Below are 18,210 nucleotides of genomic sequence, written 5' to 3'. Positions count from 1 at the left end.
AGAGGGAAGAGATTCGTGGGGAGAGGCACATACAGAGAGAGAGAAAGAGAGAGGGAGAGAGAGTAGAAACTGTTAAAACGTGTGTTCGCTCTTGCCAGTCTCAGCATCGCTCAGTTTGTGCAGGAGGCTGCAGCTCCATCACTCCAGGATCTCCACTGGCACCGATGACTAGATATGCACTTCCCAGCATTCCATTCTGAGCTGGGATCTCTTTCTATCTGTTTGCATGGATGATAACAGCCTACCGCAGACTCATGGATTTCTCATACCACAACTAATTTGACTCAAACCCGGGATTGGTGGGGGGACAAAAGCAAAAGACAAAAAAAAAAAAAAAAAAAAAAGGGGGTGACTCCAAGTGCTTTTCTTTGTGGAAGCTGCAGTTCAGCCTGCCTTGGACATGGGACCGTGCGTCAGCCGAGAGGGATCCGGTGCCGGAGGAAGAACATCTTCCTGAAGGAGGAAAAGCCCGTGTGCGGGAGTTTTTTTAAATTTCTGTTTTCTGCTACCGGGGAGGGGGAGCTGTGGGTTTTACGCGCCGGAATGATGCGTCCTAACCGCGGCTTCATCCTACTCCTCCTCAACGGAACCGCTTGTTTGGTAAGAAAAGAGTGGGAGAGGGGGAAAGTCTTTACGCATCTTGCTCCAAATCAGCTTTTTCACATCTAACACCTTGTGCCTGCGTCACGAGGTACGAAAAGGTGCCTGCACGCCAAACGCCAAAAAAAAAACAAAAAAAAAAAACAACTTACAAACTCGTGATTATAAATTGACTAAAATTGTGCGCACAAACATGTGGAAGTGAGATGACGCTGGTCAAAATGATAAATTAGCAGGTTATTTGTGTTTCATGCAGAGATGCAGGGATAATTCCCGCCTGCTGTGCTCTGTCCTCTGTTTCCACTTGTGCTGATGTCTGTGTTATTTTGCCGCTCTTATAATTATGAAGTAAATAGCATTCAGTGTGACCCTACTGGGCTCAAGTACGGCGGGTGCACTGTATTCCCAGAGGACACGTGCGGAGCGCAGCGTGCAGCCGGTGTCAGTGTGCTCTGATCTGTGCCTGCTCAGAGGATTTAAACGTATCATCCAATCTTTATCATAGAATCACCTGAAAGTGTGTAAGTGCTCAAGAAAGTGATCATTTTCAATAAAAAAAAAAACACACGAAAAGTTGACATATGACAGGCAGGTGTGATCTTCTTTCTTTGACTTTTAGGCCAGGCAAGAAAAGAAAGTTTTCAGCAGTTTGTCATGTTTGTATGTTTTTACTTAAACACAGCTTCTGTCAGCTGCAAACAAAATTCATATGTAGGAAAGTGGGTTTACTTTACCCCACTTTAAAAAGTGAGTGTACGGATTACCTTAAAATTTTAAGTTGACTGAATTTGACAAGACAAGTTGAGGTAATTTTGTAATGTTTTAACCAGACCAGATGTATTTGATTTTATTTGATTTACTACAAACAATTGCAACATAAGGTTCTAGGGTAATAGTCGTGAGTGTAGGACAGATCCTACAGTAACAGGATGGAGTACTTTTCATGCCAAAGATCTACAGAAAGATGAGACAAGCAGCTCTTTTTTAATAAAGTCTTTATCCTGAGGACTCTCACCTTCATGTCAGATATGATTAAACACAGAATTTACACTGTGGCTGGTGAGATAACTTTGAACTGCAGTGAAAAATCTCATTAGAATCTCTGTTCTTTAATTGAGCCAACTAATAATAAATGAAGTACTACTACAAACCTCCAGTATATATAAGTAAACCATGATACCATCCCCAAGGACCCTCGCTGACCTATAACACCAGATGTGTAAACACGAAGCGTTTCCGCAACTTTAATGAATACCTTCAACATTACATAACCACACTATCAAAATTTGGATCACCCACTCCTCTTTCATCTACGCTCACAGATTTATTAAAAAGCAGCCTTTAATGAGAAATCAGCTCTTGATTCACATGAGAAAACTTGAACACCCTTTTGCTCGGAAACCCCTGGGCTGAGTTTCACAGGCCCAGGAAATGAGCAAGCTCCAAAAAACACATCAGTGCGGTGGAAATATTCAAGTGAGCGCTTGTTTGGTGCACCCGTTTGTGTCGGCATCCCTTCAAGGATGACCTTGTCGTTTTCATTTTAACGTATTATTCAGGTGCTTGCCGAGAAATAATGGCCCTTTTGGTGATTTGAGGGTCTAACAGTAAGGGGGTTGTGAAAGACTAAACACACACAGATTTATTTAGTTTGAAACAGAGCAGATCTGAGAGAGACGAGACCACACGCTGATTTAAAATATGGGGGATGAGTGCTTTTTCAGCCGTTGTATAACGAGATACAAGAGTGCGGGATAATAGGCTTAACGCTCACTCTTGTGTTGTCTTGGTTCTGGGAGCATTTTTTTGTGAGCTGCAGGGCTACAGCCTATTGTACCCCAAAAGGTCTGTGGCTAATGATAATGAAATTAACCGGGGCCCTTTTCTCCCTCTCCAGACCATGTATCTATGAAAAACGTACATGACATCCCTCAGCAGGAGATCTGGGCTAATTCATTAGCTCCCCTAACATTGATAAATTATGGGGGAATTAATAAATTAAGTAACTTTTTATTATGCTACAGAGCAGTGATTAATACTCATATAAGCCTACTATGCATTAAAATTAGATTTGGATGATTTTCTGTTGTAATAGCTCCGCAATTCTCAGAGAGGGTTTTAGGTCTCGAGGGGCCTTTTGCAAATGACTGCTAATACAGACGACTATTAACACAAGGTGCCATTTTGGTTGTTGTTTATGTGATGAATGATGTGTTTCAAATGTTAATTATTCTCTGTATTTGAATTGAAGGGTTATGAATAATATAAAACCATCTCACTTGTATAATTGACTGCTTGAGAAATTGTGTTTATTTTTGGCAGCGGTTCGAGTTATTTTTCTTCTGTGATGCTCGACAGACTGACTGGGTTCATTTCAGTGTATGAAGTGGCTGATGTGCACATATCAGGAGAATAATCTGTGGTGTATTAAGGAGCGTAATTTCATATTTAGTGTCTTTTCATTGTCCTTGTAATTAGTGGTCAGTTGTTGGTTAAGCGTGTTAGGTTAACCATGATGTTAACTAAAGCTGCAACTAACAGTTATTTTCATTACTAATTTATCTGCTATTTTTCCATGATTAATCGATTAGTTGTTCAACAAAACGTCAAAAAATGTAAATAATCACTCTTTAGCAAAAGCAGCAAAAGTTTCATATTTGAGAAACTGAAGCCGTCAAATGTGTGTGGTTTTTGCTCAAGAAATGACTTAAATGATTATTCAATTATCAAAATAGTTGCTGATAAGCTGTAACTGACATTTCTATTAACTTCATTATCATTAATTTTCTCTTTACATGATTAATCAATTAATCGCTTACTTGACAAATTGTCAAAAAAGTAAAGAGTGCTCTGCAGCAAAAGCAGCAAAAGCCTCACATTTAAGACATGTTTGGGGTATATGCTCAAAAAATGACTTAAATTATTCATTGATTATAAAAAATGGTTCCTGTTAAGCAGGGCTGCAACTACTGTAACGGTTGTTTTCATTACTGATCAATCTGTTCTTACTTTTCTGATTAATCGATTAATCATTTGATCGACAAAACATTGAAAAAAAGCTCATCAGCAAAAGCTGCAAAGTTCTATATTTAAAAAGCTCGAACTATCAAATGGATGTGATTTTTTATGAAGTGGTTACTTTTATTGTCGATCGATCTGTTGATCATTTTCCCGATTAATGGATGTGTTGTTTGGTTGAGCAAACCATTTAATCAAATAGTTGTTTGGTCTATAAAATGGTGAAAATGGTGAAAGATGATGTCCTCAGCTGTCTTATTTTGTCTACAGCCCAAAAAATATTCATTTACTGTCACAGAGGAGTAAAGAAACCAGAAAATATCCACAGCCAGACTCAGAATTTTGCCATCTTTCTTATAAAGTTACTCATACCGAATAATCACTCATCAAATTGTTGGCGATTAATTTAACGGTTAACAATTAAAAGATTAATATTTGCAGCTCTTCTGACCAGTCTGTCATCTGACTATTTATTTTAGTGTTTATGTGAAAGTTACAGTCTCTGTAAGGACATAATTCATCACTAAACAGATGTAGCAGATGCGAGCGCCGAGGAGAGACAGGTGGCTCTAGACGATAAGTTGACACACTGAAAATACACAGAGCAGGTACAGAGCAGTGATGGAGGAAGTGAGAAGAGGTGTAGAGAAAAGGCTAAAAAAAAGAATAAGTTAAACAGCTGCCTTTAGAGGTTTACACACCTCATTGACAGTCATGGCAGACTCTTTCCTCCCTTTGCACAAAAGCATCCAAAGAAAATACACTTAATCCACATATAATTACAACTGCAGCAGTGTGGCTGAACTGCGGTTGACAATCCGAATCCCCAGACCAGCCGGTGAAATCTGGGAAGAGATAAGGTCAACAATCTGAATAACTACAAGCAGAAGAAAGAAGTGCAACAGAACAGGGCGTTGAACTTGTCTGCCCTGGTGAACCACAGACTCTCTCTGCCCTGCAATCACCCTAAAATCATTCCACTTAGATGTAAATTTTTGCTCAAAATACCAGGTCATTTCAAATAGGTTTGAAACATAATTAAAAATTCACTCAACACTGAGACATAAACGTGTTTGTTCAAAACACACCCACAAAGGAGCTTATTAATTGAGGAATTCTGACCTTGCACGTGCTATAACCTTCATGTGGTAAAGATCGGCAGAGATGGGGGAGCTCATGTGTTCTCACATTGAGCTTGCAGCTGCTCTTTCACACAGGAATTTTTCTGGAAGGGATGAGCCCTCAGGTAGCCTCCTCTGTGGCCATGAGAGACAGGACGGCTTTATACTCCCTCTGATTGCTTTCAGTGCAGACGCAGACGCTGACCATCGTGCTTGATAGCTGAATTTCACCTCTGTAGCCCTGCACAGAATGTCACTTTTTTGCAGATTGGATTTCTCTGGAGACATTCATACATATTCCAAGGTTTCTGTGCTTGGAGGTAATTTGAAAATATAAAGAAAGCATGACACTTGTATGAATTCGTAAATAGGTATCTAGTGCTACAGTATTCAGTTTCCCACTTTCAAATTTCTACCATCACCCTCTATTCGACTTTGCCGTCAGCAAAGAAACTTATTTAAGACGGCACGTCAATTAAAAAACAAATTATGTTCTTACATTGAGAGCTTCACAGAGCCACAATCCCTTTCATGACAAAGACGGGATTGTGATTAGGCTGCACAGAGTGCACCACAGCAAGGGGACACTTGAATCATAACATAACAGTAACACAACTGAGACAACAAAATGCATGACAATCTGAGCAAAACTGTTTGCCCGCAACTCAACCAGACAGCTTGGTGCAACAATGCAAAAACACACACTGTGCAAACATGAGTATTTGTGTGTAAGATTAAAAAGCAGAGTCTGCTTGGCGTTAATTCTAACCACATCAGACTCCTCTCTCCATTTTGGCCTGTCACAAAGTCTTAGATTCATGCTTCTTAGATACCTGTCCTCCTCACAGGGTCGCTGACCTTGTCCACCCAGATACATCCCCGGCTAAGCAGAAATACCACTCTAATCCCGAGAAAACAAATAGAAAAAAACTCAACGTCTGATAAAGCATATATAGCACACACAGACACAAATGTGAGACAGCAGCAGCAGGATGAATACTAATTTTTTTTTGTGGATGGGGGGGCTTTCTCACTCTCCTGAGTCTTCCTTTTTGCTATCACTGTTGCAATCTGTATGTCAGAGCTCATAAGCTTCACCTCACATCCCACACACACGCAGGAAACACAAAACCCATTCATAATTGTCAAATTTCTATCATAAAGGAGGGTTCGGCTGTAGAGGCACAGTGAAAGCAGACACAACAGTTTATTGTGCCCATGACATCTGTAGCGTACTTGATAAACATGAGGGGATGATGTGAGAGGGACAATTATCAGGTCGTGACATCTGCATCATCAGTAGCACGATAATGTGCACTCCTCATGTTTGCCATCGTTAGAATGATTGCAGTATAGCCTGGGTGAGCACACACAACTCATGAAACTATAAGAAACATCTTCTGTAAATGCAGAAGGTGTTTCTTATAGTTTCATCTTGTCGATTCCCATTTACAAAGCAGTAATGATTACTTAATTGAACAACTGGTCAAAAATATTTTTTCAAGCAAATATGGACATTTGCAGCTTCCAGCTTCTCAAAATGTGAAGATTTGCAGTTTCTCTAAAACAAAGAGTTGATTTTCACAATGAAATGTCAGATTTAGAAGCCAGCTGCTTGTGTTGTTTGTATTGTGGATCTAAATTTATAAAAGGAGTTGGTTTGCACAGATAACTGCACGATTGTTGTTTTTTTCCCTTTAATGTAATTTGTGTTCTTGAAGCCACAAAATCGGCCTTTTTTGACTCTACCGGCACATCTAGTTGCATCTGTATGATTCGTTCCTTCTGCTTTAAACTAATTTGCTCTGACTTTTCACATCAATTTTTTAAATTTTTCAAATAAATATTCCAACAATGAGCAATCACAAAAACAACATACAAAGATGAAGAAGTGCTAAATGGCGACCGGAGTGATAATGGACAACCTCTGCAGCTCATAGCTTGTGCTGTAAAACAGCTTGAGTTATGCACAACCACAGTGAGAGTGAACCCAGAGGTGCACCTCTTTTCCCCTGACCACCCACTGAGGAAGCCAGCAGGGGGACCGCCTGTCCTTCCCCTCCGCTCCTCCTCCTCCTCCTCCCTCAGGCTCCCAGTAGCCCCATAGCCGAGAGAGACAGAGAGAGAGGCCAAGAGAGACGGACAGAGAGAACGTACGCTCCCTGACACACTGACAGCCCTTCATAGTGAAGCGGCAAGCTGTCCTGAGACAGAATACGTTGTCTGCTCAAAAGCAGCACAATTTATTGTGGCATTGCTCTCTGGGAGACTGCAGGGGAGACAGAGCAGATCCTGGAAGAAAAAAATCTGTAGGTTTGTCTGCTGGTTCGGATAGTGAAGGGTGGATTACGGTGCACACAGCTTAAAGAAAAATGACTTGTAGCCTTGGGTGAAATGAGTGGATATAACTCCCAGGGGATCCAGATAAAATGTGCTTGACTTTCACACGCAGGAATAACTAAGGATGGGAAAATCCATAACAGACGTTTTAATTTCAGAGAGCTTCTGCTGGAACTGACAATAGTAAAAGTTGTTTTACTGCGTTGTGAAAAGTGTCAATATAGAATGGAATTTTCATCGTTTCAAGTAGGCATCCAAACAATATTAGAAAAAGCGGTGTGGGACCAGGGGACGAGGGTTTATTTGTGAGGGGAACATCAGGGTGTCAGTGCAGTTTAACACTGCAGGAAACTGAAGCTTTTTCTGATGCTGCAGGCTCCGAGGTCCATGCTGATGACCTCATCATGGCGGGACTGGAGCTGCTGGATATCACATCAGAATGAGACCGGGGAGCAAAAGCCCATTTATATTCTCTCACAATCTGTAAACAGTCTGTTCTGCGTGGATGAACATGTAGTGTGCAGTTCACCAGCATGCTGCCCAGTGACGGTACAGTGATTTTCAGGGTCAGAGTGATGCACATGTCCAGACAAGGCCCGCTGAGGGTCTTTACGGGGGTTTCCAATTAAAGTAGTGCACAGCCACAGGGATCAGGGAATTTGGCTGAGCTTGAAAGAAGACAGTTTCAAGTATAATAAATGGATAATAGGAACATTTCCTGCAGAGCAGAGATTTCTGAATTGAATTGAGAATGTATTGCTGTAGAATAAAGGACAACAATGACTAGCAATTATTGTAACCTTTATTTCTTTAGTTTGAGCATGTAGGAGACCTCTGTGGATAATTTGGCTCCCCTAAAAACCTCCCGAACAATGAATGCAGAGAGAATTCTTATAAGTAAAAGTTTCAGCTGGTTGTAATCTGCAATCCTCACTGCTGGATGCCACTAAATCCCTTTTAAAGACACAAACATTGACTCTTGATAGGAGATAGCCCAGAATGCGGTGTTATGTTCTTTGTATGGCCAAACATCCACACCCAACTTCCTCACTTCTGTAGCAGGATAATTAGAGATTCGCTGTGACGACATGACAGAAAAACAATTTTTTCCCTCACAAATTTAATGTAAAACAGGGCAAGGAATTGATATACTAATGATTGTTTTGTGGGTGAAGTGTTTTTACAAATAAAAAATGACCTCTTGCAATCAGGCGGACTATAACTGACTCATTAGAAAGATGACAGTATATTTTTCAAATGATATTTAACTTCTGATAGCAAAGAAGAATGTTGTGTGCTCACTCGACAAGTTGTGTGAAAGAGTGTACATAAATGTTCTGATATAGTTTTGCTGTCAATGAACTTGGCCCCCTTCTACTCAAGTTCATCAAGAATTTTCTGTGTTTGTGGATTCTCTGTTCAGCGTGGAGGCATGCCAGAACAACAACGTTTTTTTTTCACAAATTGTAAGACAGGGTGAATTATTGATATACAAATGGTCAAACTGTGGGTAAAGTATTGCTTTAACAAATAGGTTGTTTAAGAGTTCGTACACGTCCTTTCCTCTGATGACACTGTAAGGCAGTTGAAATAGACTGCAGATCACACCTGTTGTCAGGATGCGTGTCGAATGTTTCACAAGTAAGCACTTGTGATCAGATTTCACTTCCCGCTCACATTTGCTTTTATCCGTTAAAGACTGCTGCCGAAGAGAAAAAAGTTCGACTTCAGCTAAAGGAGCAGATTGCTGTGGCAGTTTGCACGTGGTCTGCAAAGCCGGGCAGATATTCAAAACAATCAGAAACCCATTCATGTTCACCATCCAAACACATCTGGCCCACCTCTAAATGTCACTGATGAGTACCAACAGATTTTGGGTGCAAATCTGTATGTAAAGCTGTCAACTACTGGCCTTTATAGTGCTACTGTGTGTGACCAGAGTCCATTCATACAAATACACACTTTGAAATGGGTGCTGCACAGTAACACCATTGTCTTTAGATTTGACTCTTACTGAAGCAATTAAATAAACAAGAAATTCATTTGCTTTCATTGTTTTAGAATTAAAACTGGCAACTGTTCATGTATCTGTGTTTTTAAGCTCCTGGGCGGGTGTTCAAAATCCAACAGAAAGACTGCAGCATTATATCAGACAGCCCTTGATCAGATGGCAGTGAACTGAGGCTGTTTATTCCTGAACCTCCATTAGACAATTGTAGAGTCCTTCCAGCTTTTACCAGACAGGTGTGAATACTGAAGCAGCGCTTTAATCAGCTCCGCCCCATCAGTGCATGCTCTGCTCACTGTTCCCCGGGGGACAAACTGGGGAGAAACAGTCCCCTCTCCACCCTCCCTGCATTGCCAACTTGTCAATATCTTATAATGTAAAAAATCTGATAGCCAATTCAGAGCTTGGCTTCTCTCCGAGCATACAAAATAAGCCCAACTCCACGGGGACCACACAACTGAACCTGCCCAAAATGAGCTGGGAAGCGAGGGTGGAGGATGCAGACAGAAAGAACAGATCGGGAGAAGAGTTTAGAATAAAAAAGTGTTGTGTGTTTGTTCACCCGCTGCAGATCAGAGCTCCAGTGACCCCCAAGAAGAAGGAGTAAATTATTCATTAAGAGTCAAATGGCTTGTTTCTTGTGAAATTACCTTTCCCTCCCTCACCTCCTCTTGGATCTACACTAGCCAGAAGAATAATTAGTTATAAGGGCACAGCCATTTTCAGTCTTTAATCATGTAACAGAGAAGTCTCCTGCAGTGAGCATATTAGATCTGGAGACAGAGAGAGCAGACAGAGAAGAAGACGAAAAAAAAAGAATAAAGCATTGACGAACACTTAAGAAATCTGAGCTGCCTGGGTCTTTAATTAAAAATTGATGTCATATTAGAGATGAAGATTTCAACTCAACAGCCAGAGGAAAATGGAGTGCTTATTGAACTTGTCAGCTCCACAGGACCAGCACATGCTTTCAGCCCCGCTGGATAGCTCTACAGGAGGATCCTTTGTATCAATCAATCGGTTTACTTTAATCCAGATCATGCATCCATAAAAATACAATTTAAGACTCATAACACACATCAAACCACAGACATACTTCGCAGTAAGCACTTGCAGTTAAAGACTTTTGAGATTTTAAGTGTTCTTGTCATTACAAATGTGTTAAAACACTCTTGATCGTATGACCTAGACATCTAAATTAAACCAAATATAAGTTTACCTATATCCCCAGTTGCCTTTAAGCCATTGACCTACTCAGCTCTTACTGGGATACATTCTGTATATCATAGTAAAAAAGGTAATAAAAGCAATAAAAACAGCTTTTATTACATAGCAACGACAATAAAAAATAAGTAATGCTCTGCACCACAGTCTCCATTAGAGCTGCAACTAACAGTTATTTTTGTTAATCTACTGTATACTTTCTCAGTTATTTAACCCTGAAATAACTTGGGGCCAGCTATGTAAAGACTGCATGTAAATGGGAAGTGTACAGCAGTGAAACATATGTAAAATGTAATTATAGGTATGAGTCAAAATCCTGTTAAACCTGGAAAAAAGTTGTGTGCAAACTGTTGTCTATTTATACATCCAGAAGACACAAAGCAACATAAGCATTAATTGGGAGTCCTGTTTCTGGTCTCCACCAACTCCCACGGGAAATATTTGGCTTTTTAGCCACTATAAATACTTTTCTCTCTACATGTGTCTTGGCAGGTGAGTCACAGTAAGAGTGAACCAAAACAGTAAAAGTTACAGTAACAGTTACCACTATGAAATTAAAACAAAGAGCTTACGCCCCATTGAGCTGATGGGGAAGTGCACAAACAGGTGATAATTCTCTTTGGATTATTACTCATTTCATATTAAACATGGTTATTTCATCAAATGTAATTACAGAAATTACTATTTTAAAAATATATCTGCTTCAATGGATTATTTGTTTAGTCTATTTAATGTCAGTTTCCTTATGCCCAAGGTAATGTTGTAATGATACCAGAACTTTATTTGTACTGCTATTATTGAAATCTAAACTTGAAACCTCTTCCACCATCAACAACAACAAAAATTAACAAAACAAAAATAAAGAAAAATGCCTAGACACCCAAAATATGATATATTTGTCTTTATGAAATTAATTCACCTGCACAGAAAACTTGAAAAAGTCACTGAACACGTTTGTAATAAGGTAAACAGTATGTACATCTTGCATTGAAAATTGGTAACTCAGTACTTTAAATACTATCAAATGTGTAATTAATGGAAATCGTATCATTTCAAACAAATGATACTGACAAAGTTTCAACAATCTAACAGCCAAATAACTTCTATTTACAATGATAAAAAACTGCAAATCCTCACATTTGACAAGATGGAACCAGAGTTTGGTGTTTTTGCCAGAAAAAAATACTTTAATGATGAATCAATGATGAAAATAGTTTTGGATTGACTAATCAATTACTGTTTCAGCTCCAGTTCCCACATTTCTAAGTAAAACATGGTCATCTGAAACACTTGTTTCACTTCCAGGAACTTAACAAGTAAAGTCTGACTGTGCAACTTCAAGTGGGAGTCTAATTTTGGAACAATATTCTTTGGTTGACACACTGGTCTGTCACCAGTCCCCCTGCGTCTGTGAAAGTTATGGCACAGATTTCAGTTAAGTGGCTCCCTGATCTCTCTGCTGCATTATGGCAGTAGTGTGAGCTTCATTCACAGGGGGAAAGGGGTTAAAACGGTGTACCTGTCACTGTAACAGGCTGATTATTGCCTGTGGAGCTGGCAGGCTTGTGAGGATGGCTCCCCTCCTCTCGCTCCCTGCTGGGAGAGAGGCCTGGGGCCTGTGCTCACTGAGGCTGAATGACTCACAATTACCACAGCGACAGAGCCTGCAGTCACCTCCCATCCTCTCCAGCCGTTTCACTGACTCACTTAGCGCACATGACAAATGACAAAATCACCCCGAACCTCCGCCCCCTCACTAAGACCTGATTGCCCATCGCCCACACTTTGCCTACAGCACTTAAAGCTGGGATACATCTTGCCAAGCTTCATGAAACAAAACAAACTTAGTTTGAAAATCACTTGTTCTGGCCCTCCAAAGCAACATTTTGCTGTTATAATATGTAGATGCTACATATTTTAGTCTGACCTAGCGAACAGGACACCTTTGACACTACAATGGCAGCCCTGGAAATTTGTCCTTTTTAAAACTTGACTAAACAGTTCTTTAATGTTACTACACGGGTCACTGGGAAAAAAGTGAATTATTTGTGGTGCATCATCAAAGGATGACTTTTTGGACTGTGTTTTAAATATGAAAGCAAGTAAGTTGTATGAATACCAAAAGCAGACAATGTTAGTGATCATTGTTAACAAAACAGTGGGGAGGTAGGCATGCTAAAATTCAAAAATATTCCACCAAAGTGAAGCAATGCATTAATCTTTTAGCTTTGTGAAAACAACAGTGAACTCGGGGGGGGTTTCTTCTCCGTTTCAATTTGCTTACGCTGCATAAGTCAAAGTTGGAAGCGTGCTGATAGTTAAATCTTACACCTCATATACTCTCCTAGTTAAATGCAGAGTTGCGAGAGAGTTGTAGCAGTGTGCAGTTTTTCAGAATGAAGTATAAAAGTAGTGATTGTAACAATATTTGATTATGAAAAAAATGTTATGCTGCAGTATAATGTGTGACCTCTGTGACCTTAAAGATGCATTGTTGATTCTTGGGCTGGGCAATATATCAATATCATATTGACATCATGATATGAGACTAGATATTCTCTTAGATTCTGGATATCATAATATTGTAAGTGTTGTCTTTTCTTCGTCTTCAAGGCTGCATTGCAGTTAGGAGATGAAAAGCTGCTTTATTATGTGCCTTTACTCACTTAGTCATATGTTCCACATTACTGATGATTATTATCAAAAATCTAATTGCATATATATGTTGTGAAAGCACCAATAGTTCACCCTGTAATATTGTCACAATATTGATATAAAGGTATTTGTAAAAGAAAATGTGGTATTTATTTTCTCTCAGTAATAAAGATGAGAACTAGAACCATAAAGGGTTCTCCAGCTTGTCCCTATTCGTTGTAGAACTTTGTATAAAGGTTCCACCGGAAACCCTTCATACCCCTTTTTCCACTTACAAGGCACTGTTGGTAACACATCTGTAATAACAGAAGAGAAGTTTGCAGGTAAACAATGTAATCTGTGATTTTGCTATGACTGTTTACTTCCACTGTGCATAATACAACGCCCTATGTTGTAATGTTACACATTATTAATTACAATGGTTCCATTCAAAACTGGTGGAAATAAAGGCGGGTTCTCGAGATAGTACCACAGTTCCAAAAATGAAATGAAAATGAATTGCACCAGTACTTGAACCAGAGCTACTTTGGTGGAAAATGGGTATATAGGATGTTCTCCCTGGAGCCCAACATTAAGGATTTTACCTTGAACCAACTGTGAAAGGTTCCACCCAAATCACCACCAGGTTCAGCAGAGGGGGGCTTCATGAGGTTACCAAAGTAACGGGGCTGATGTGGTCTGGCACAAGCTGCAGAAATAATGGTTCACAAATATTCAGGGGGTTAGAACTGAATTCAAAGTGCCAAGTACTGGTAGACCATGTAGTATTGCATGGCAATTATGGTATGGATATCAACAATACATCTACATTTGAACTGAATTAAAACCAATTTCTAACATGTAAAAAAGGAAAGGAAAGAATGAACTTATAAACATACACAAACATACAGACATATCTGAAAAGTATTTGGAAGAAATGCAAACGTACATTTAAAAAATACCACATGAAACACGGGCAAACATTTGAATATTTCAGGCTGAGAATGCTTTAATAGCGATGTTTTCAGACAATACCTAAAGAACTCTTTCTTCCAAAACATGTTCTTCGGATGAAAAAGGTTCCTAATGGAATGGCTTATACACCTGCCGCGTTTATTGTGCCCCCAAATCTATTATCTTTGATGTAGACCTGCAGACAATTCTCTCAAAAGCGAGTAATGCTATGAAGGCACACAAGTGCTCCCAAGCTTTGTTTATCTCGGGGTGCAGTGAGTGAACCCTAAACAAAGTTCAATCTATGTCTTGAAAAGAGTTTGAAGAACCCTTTCTTCAAATAAACCAATCAGGATGAATGCTTTTGCAACTCTTAATTCTGAGAGTATACCTTCCAGCCCTAACTAACCAGATCTCAGGGGGTTTGATGACATGCAAATGGTATGTAAAAACAGTACTGCAGAACATTTACCTGCAGAGATGGAACCACACTAGTATTTAAAGATATCCTGGTGGTGTGGAAGACCACACAGCATGTGTTCTCTCACTGCAGTAATAATTGCAGCTCTGGCTCAGTTTTTTTCTTCTTTTCTTCAGAGCCATATTAAGCTCATTTTAACATTTGTCTTTGACAATGATGCTGCACACTGAATCTGACACCTCCAGCAGTGCCAGACACTTAAATCTTCTGTTCAACAACAGCACAATTCTCACTTCATCTCCCCTTCTGCAGCCGGGTCTCCCAGGCTTTCTAATGAACGCTGTGCGAGAGAGGGAGCAATGCCTTGCTCAATGTGTAAACTACGGCAAAGCGTTCTGCAATATGTTTTCACTCAGATATGAATGATGGCACCATCAGAGAGTCCCTCTCCACAAGTGGTGGCATTGGTAAAATGATCAGGATCTTTAAAGCAAGGGGACAGTTTTATAGAAATCAAGACTGACATATTTTTCAAGAACCCTAAAGGGCCGTTTTGTAGGACACCGCAGGGGCTCTTAAGTGCTATCTGGGGAGGCAGGCAGAGTGCTACCCTCTGTGCCCAGCAGCCACCAGCTCATTGAAGAGGAGAAATCAAACACAAACTAGTCCTTCAATAGGAGCTGTGGGGAACGGTGTATTTGTCATCAAAGTCAATCTGTGCCGGCCTGAAAAAACAAAGATACATCTGAAGAGATTAAAATCAATACGTCTTCAGCTCCTCCAAATTTTTTGTCCAATATTAATGAGTTTCTCGAAGATGCTATCAGAACTATCTGAGTCGAGAGGAAGGAGTCCTTGTCAGGGCAGTTACTGGCCCCCGTAGGGAGGCTGAGCGGCAGTGTTGCGTAGCAGCAGACAGGTAACAAGAGGAGAGGGCGTCTGGCCCGTCTGGCCTCCGCACACCCCTGTGGTAACAGGGCCATATTAGAGGAAAAAGGGGGAGTCCTTTCATGTGCGTCCAAACACCAGACCACAATCACATCAGCGGGAATCCTCGCAAGGCAGTTGAAATGCGATACACGTTGTTATGAAAGGAAATACACGTTTTCAGAGAGACAGAAAATCAATATCGCTGACTGACTGCGGTGCAAGTGAACAAATCTGAGCGAGCTTGAAAAACCTGCATAAAAATGGAATAAAAATGAGTCAGACTTAATAATCCTGACTAAGCCTGTATAAGGAAGCCCTGGCAGTCAAGACAGTAGATGGATCAGAGCACAGACAGGAATGCATGCATTATGCATCATTGTAAAATCTCTCCGGGTAGAGCGCACACACACAAACTTATCCTGCATTTGCATCACTTATTGTTCACGTTTACAACTCAAAATTCACAAACGCCGCATGTGTGTGTTCTCCGCCGCCAAATCTGAAGGACACAGTAATGCTGGTGACTTCCATTGGACAGCAGCAACCTGTTAATAGATCATTACCGTTGAATAATTATCCATTCCTTTGCTCTCACATTCACACACTGTCCACAAAGCTACTGCTGAGCACAGCAGCACTATCTTATCTCCCTCACTCCTCTTTCCCTCCAGTAGATGGATCAGAGCATCTGACAGCTTTGTGTGTGCGCCGATACAGATTTTTTTCTTTAATTAAAACACTGGAAGTCTTAATTGGACATTACACTTTATTCTCTGCCCCCCCCCCCCCCCCCCCCCCCCCCCCCCCCCCCCCCCCCCCCCCCCACCCAGCACCCTTCCTCAAACACTTTGATCCTCAGACCGAATCTTTCGAGGCAATAATAGTTTCCCCTGTTCTCAGACTCAGACCGCAGTGCTTAAGAAGCAAAAAGCTCACTTTAAAACAGTGAACACAGCTTAGTTGACTCTCCGCTTTGAGTTTCTCCCTTTAAGATTTTATATATGAACAATTTCTCTCCAATTAGATGATCTTCAAGTGACCTTTTTCCGAGTTAGCTCCAGTGAAAATGAGATGAAACATTAAAATAGAACTCTGGATGATGCTGTGTTAATGTAGAAATGAGTGTTTCAGCTCCTTTCTTGGTGCACCCAGACACTTTATAAGTGCATAAATCAACCTCCAACCTCTGTTGTCAGAGAAACAACTTGTGAAAGCATTTCTTAATGACAGTGCTTTATTGTTTTATAGGATTATAGACTTTGTAGAAAATTGTCCACCCTCAGAAGTATTGATTAAACTGCCCACAGGAGTAACACGCTTTGTGTGAATTCAGTTTTGGTGTGGATTTTCTGTTTGAATCTGTTCTTTGATCCCTCTGGCCTCCACTAGCTCGGCAGAGGCATACGAGCCCATTACTAGGGAGCTTAGGGAATTACATCGGCTCTGCGAAAACTACACATAAAGAAGTATTTTCTCTCACGGCTGGGGTAAACACAAGAATGTAATAATAGCAATACCTGCAAAAATTCAACCATTTATTTTTATATATAACATTGATAGAATGTCACAGTGACTACCACTAGAGGTATGAACGGTAAATTAAGTATCGATTAAGCCTTTAATTTGTTTTCTGTCCACGTTTCTTTCTACGTTGCTCATAACTGCCAACTTTTCTTTCTCTATTTTCTCCCTTGATCCCCACCTCCACCTCTTCTCTTTAGGTGGCCCTGGGTCAAGAAGACGACTCCTCCAGCCCCAAGAGCTCTTCAGACGACTCCTCCAAGACGGTGGGCCTCCTGAGCGGGCAGGCTCCCCTCTCGCCCCTGAGCCGCTGGATGCTTCACAGTAAGAGCAGAGCTGCTAACACCACCTCCCTGGAGCTGCCCTACCGCTCTCCGGTCCCTTTCTCCAAACAGGAGTTTTCGAAACAGGAGTTCTGGGAGATGTTGGGCAGCGACCTGCTCAAACCTGACGCCTCCAGCTCCAGGGTCAAACGGCGGCCCATTGTTAAAACCGGCAAGTTCAAGAAGATGTTCGGCTGGGGCGACTTCTATTCCAATATCAAGACGGTGAGGCTTAACCTGCTGATCACCGGCAAAATCGTGGACCACGGTAACGGCACCTTCAGCGTCTATTTCCGCCACAACTCCACAGGTCAGGGCAACATCTCAGTCAGCCTGGTGCCACCCGTCAAGGCAGTGGAGTTTGACCTGGAGCGCCAGAGCGTGGTCTACCCAAAGGACTCAAAGATCTTCAACTGTCGCGTGGACTATGAGAAGGTGGATCGCAGCAAGCGCACCTCGCTGTGCAACTACGACCCATCCAAGACCTGCTTCCAGGAGCAGATTCAGAGCCACGTGTCCTGGATTTGCTCCAAGCCTTTCAAGGTCATCTGTATCTACATTTCCTTCTACAGTACGGACTACCGCCTGGTCCAGAAGGTTTGCCCGGACTACAACTACCATAACGAGATGCCCTACCTGCCCTCGGGCTAGAAGACTTGTAGGGGGGAGGAGAGGTGGGAGGGGAGAGGAAAAGGGGGGTGAGTAGGAGTGACTGTGACACACGAGGAAGAAACCAGGGCTGTGAATCGTCCTTAATGCCATTGTGGCACCTTAAAAAAAACCCTTCTCTCTGTAGCCTGACTATTCTAAGATGTAAAAACATATATGCAAAACAAAACTACAGTATGCAGATAATGAGGCATTTGGAATGCATAACTGCAGCATTCATTAACTGGACTGGTAGTGAAAATCAAACACGCACATTCTTACCTCAACCCAGTTTCTAAATGCCACCTTCTCGCCAGCTAATTCTCTCCTCCATTAAGTCATCTGTGAATGTTGTCTGAATGTCCTTTTAATCACCCTTTACTGTATTGCTCTTTTGCAAAGTCACAAGGCAGCATTTTCAGTGAAAGCAAGCTTTTAAGGCCGTGATACGATTCACTGGAGAGTTGT

The 18,210-nt window shown here is 41.1% G+C and overlaps 1 protein-coding gene across 1 annotated transcript; it reads left to right on the top strand.

The window, feature by feature from the left end:
- The first annotated feature begins 541 nt into the window (after positions 1-541).
- Positions 542-17,799, top strand: LOC121957166 (neurexophilin-1). The gene is made up of 2 exons (XM_042505690.1): positions 542-600; positions 16,972-17,799. Exons 1-2 carry the CDS (start codon positions 544-546, stop codon positions 17,743-17,745), a joined length of 831 nt encoding a protein of 276 aa, XP_042361624.1. The 5' UTR covers positions 542-543; the 3' UTR covers positions 17,746-17,799.
- Positions 17,800-18,210: the final 411 nt, after the last annotated feature.

Source organism: Plectropomus leopardus, chromosome 17 (genome assembly GCF_008729295.1).
Source record: "Plectropomus leopardus isolate mb chromosome 17, YSFRI_Pleo_2.0, whole genome shotgun sequence".
NCBI classification, from domain to species: Eukaryota; Metazoa; Chordata; class Actinopteri; order Perciformes; family Serranidae; genus Plectropomus; species Plectropomus leopardus.
This window is presented reverse-complemented; position numbering and strand designations above follow the sequence as displayed.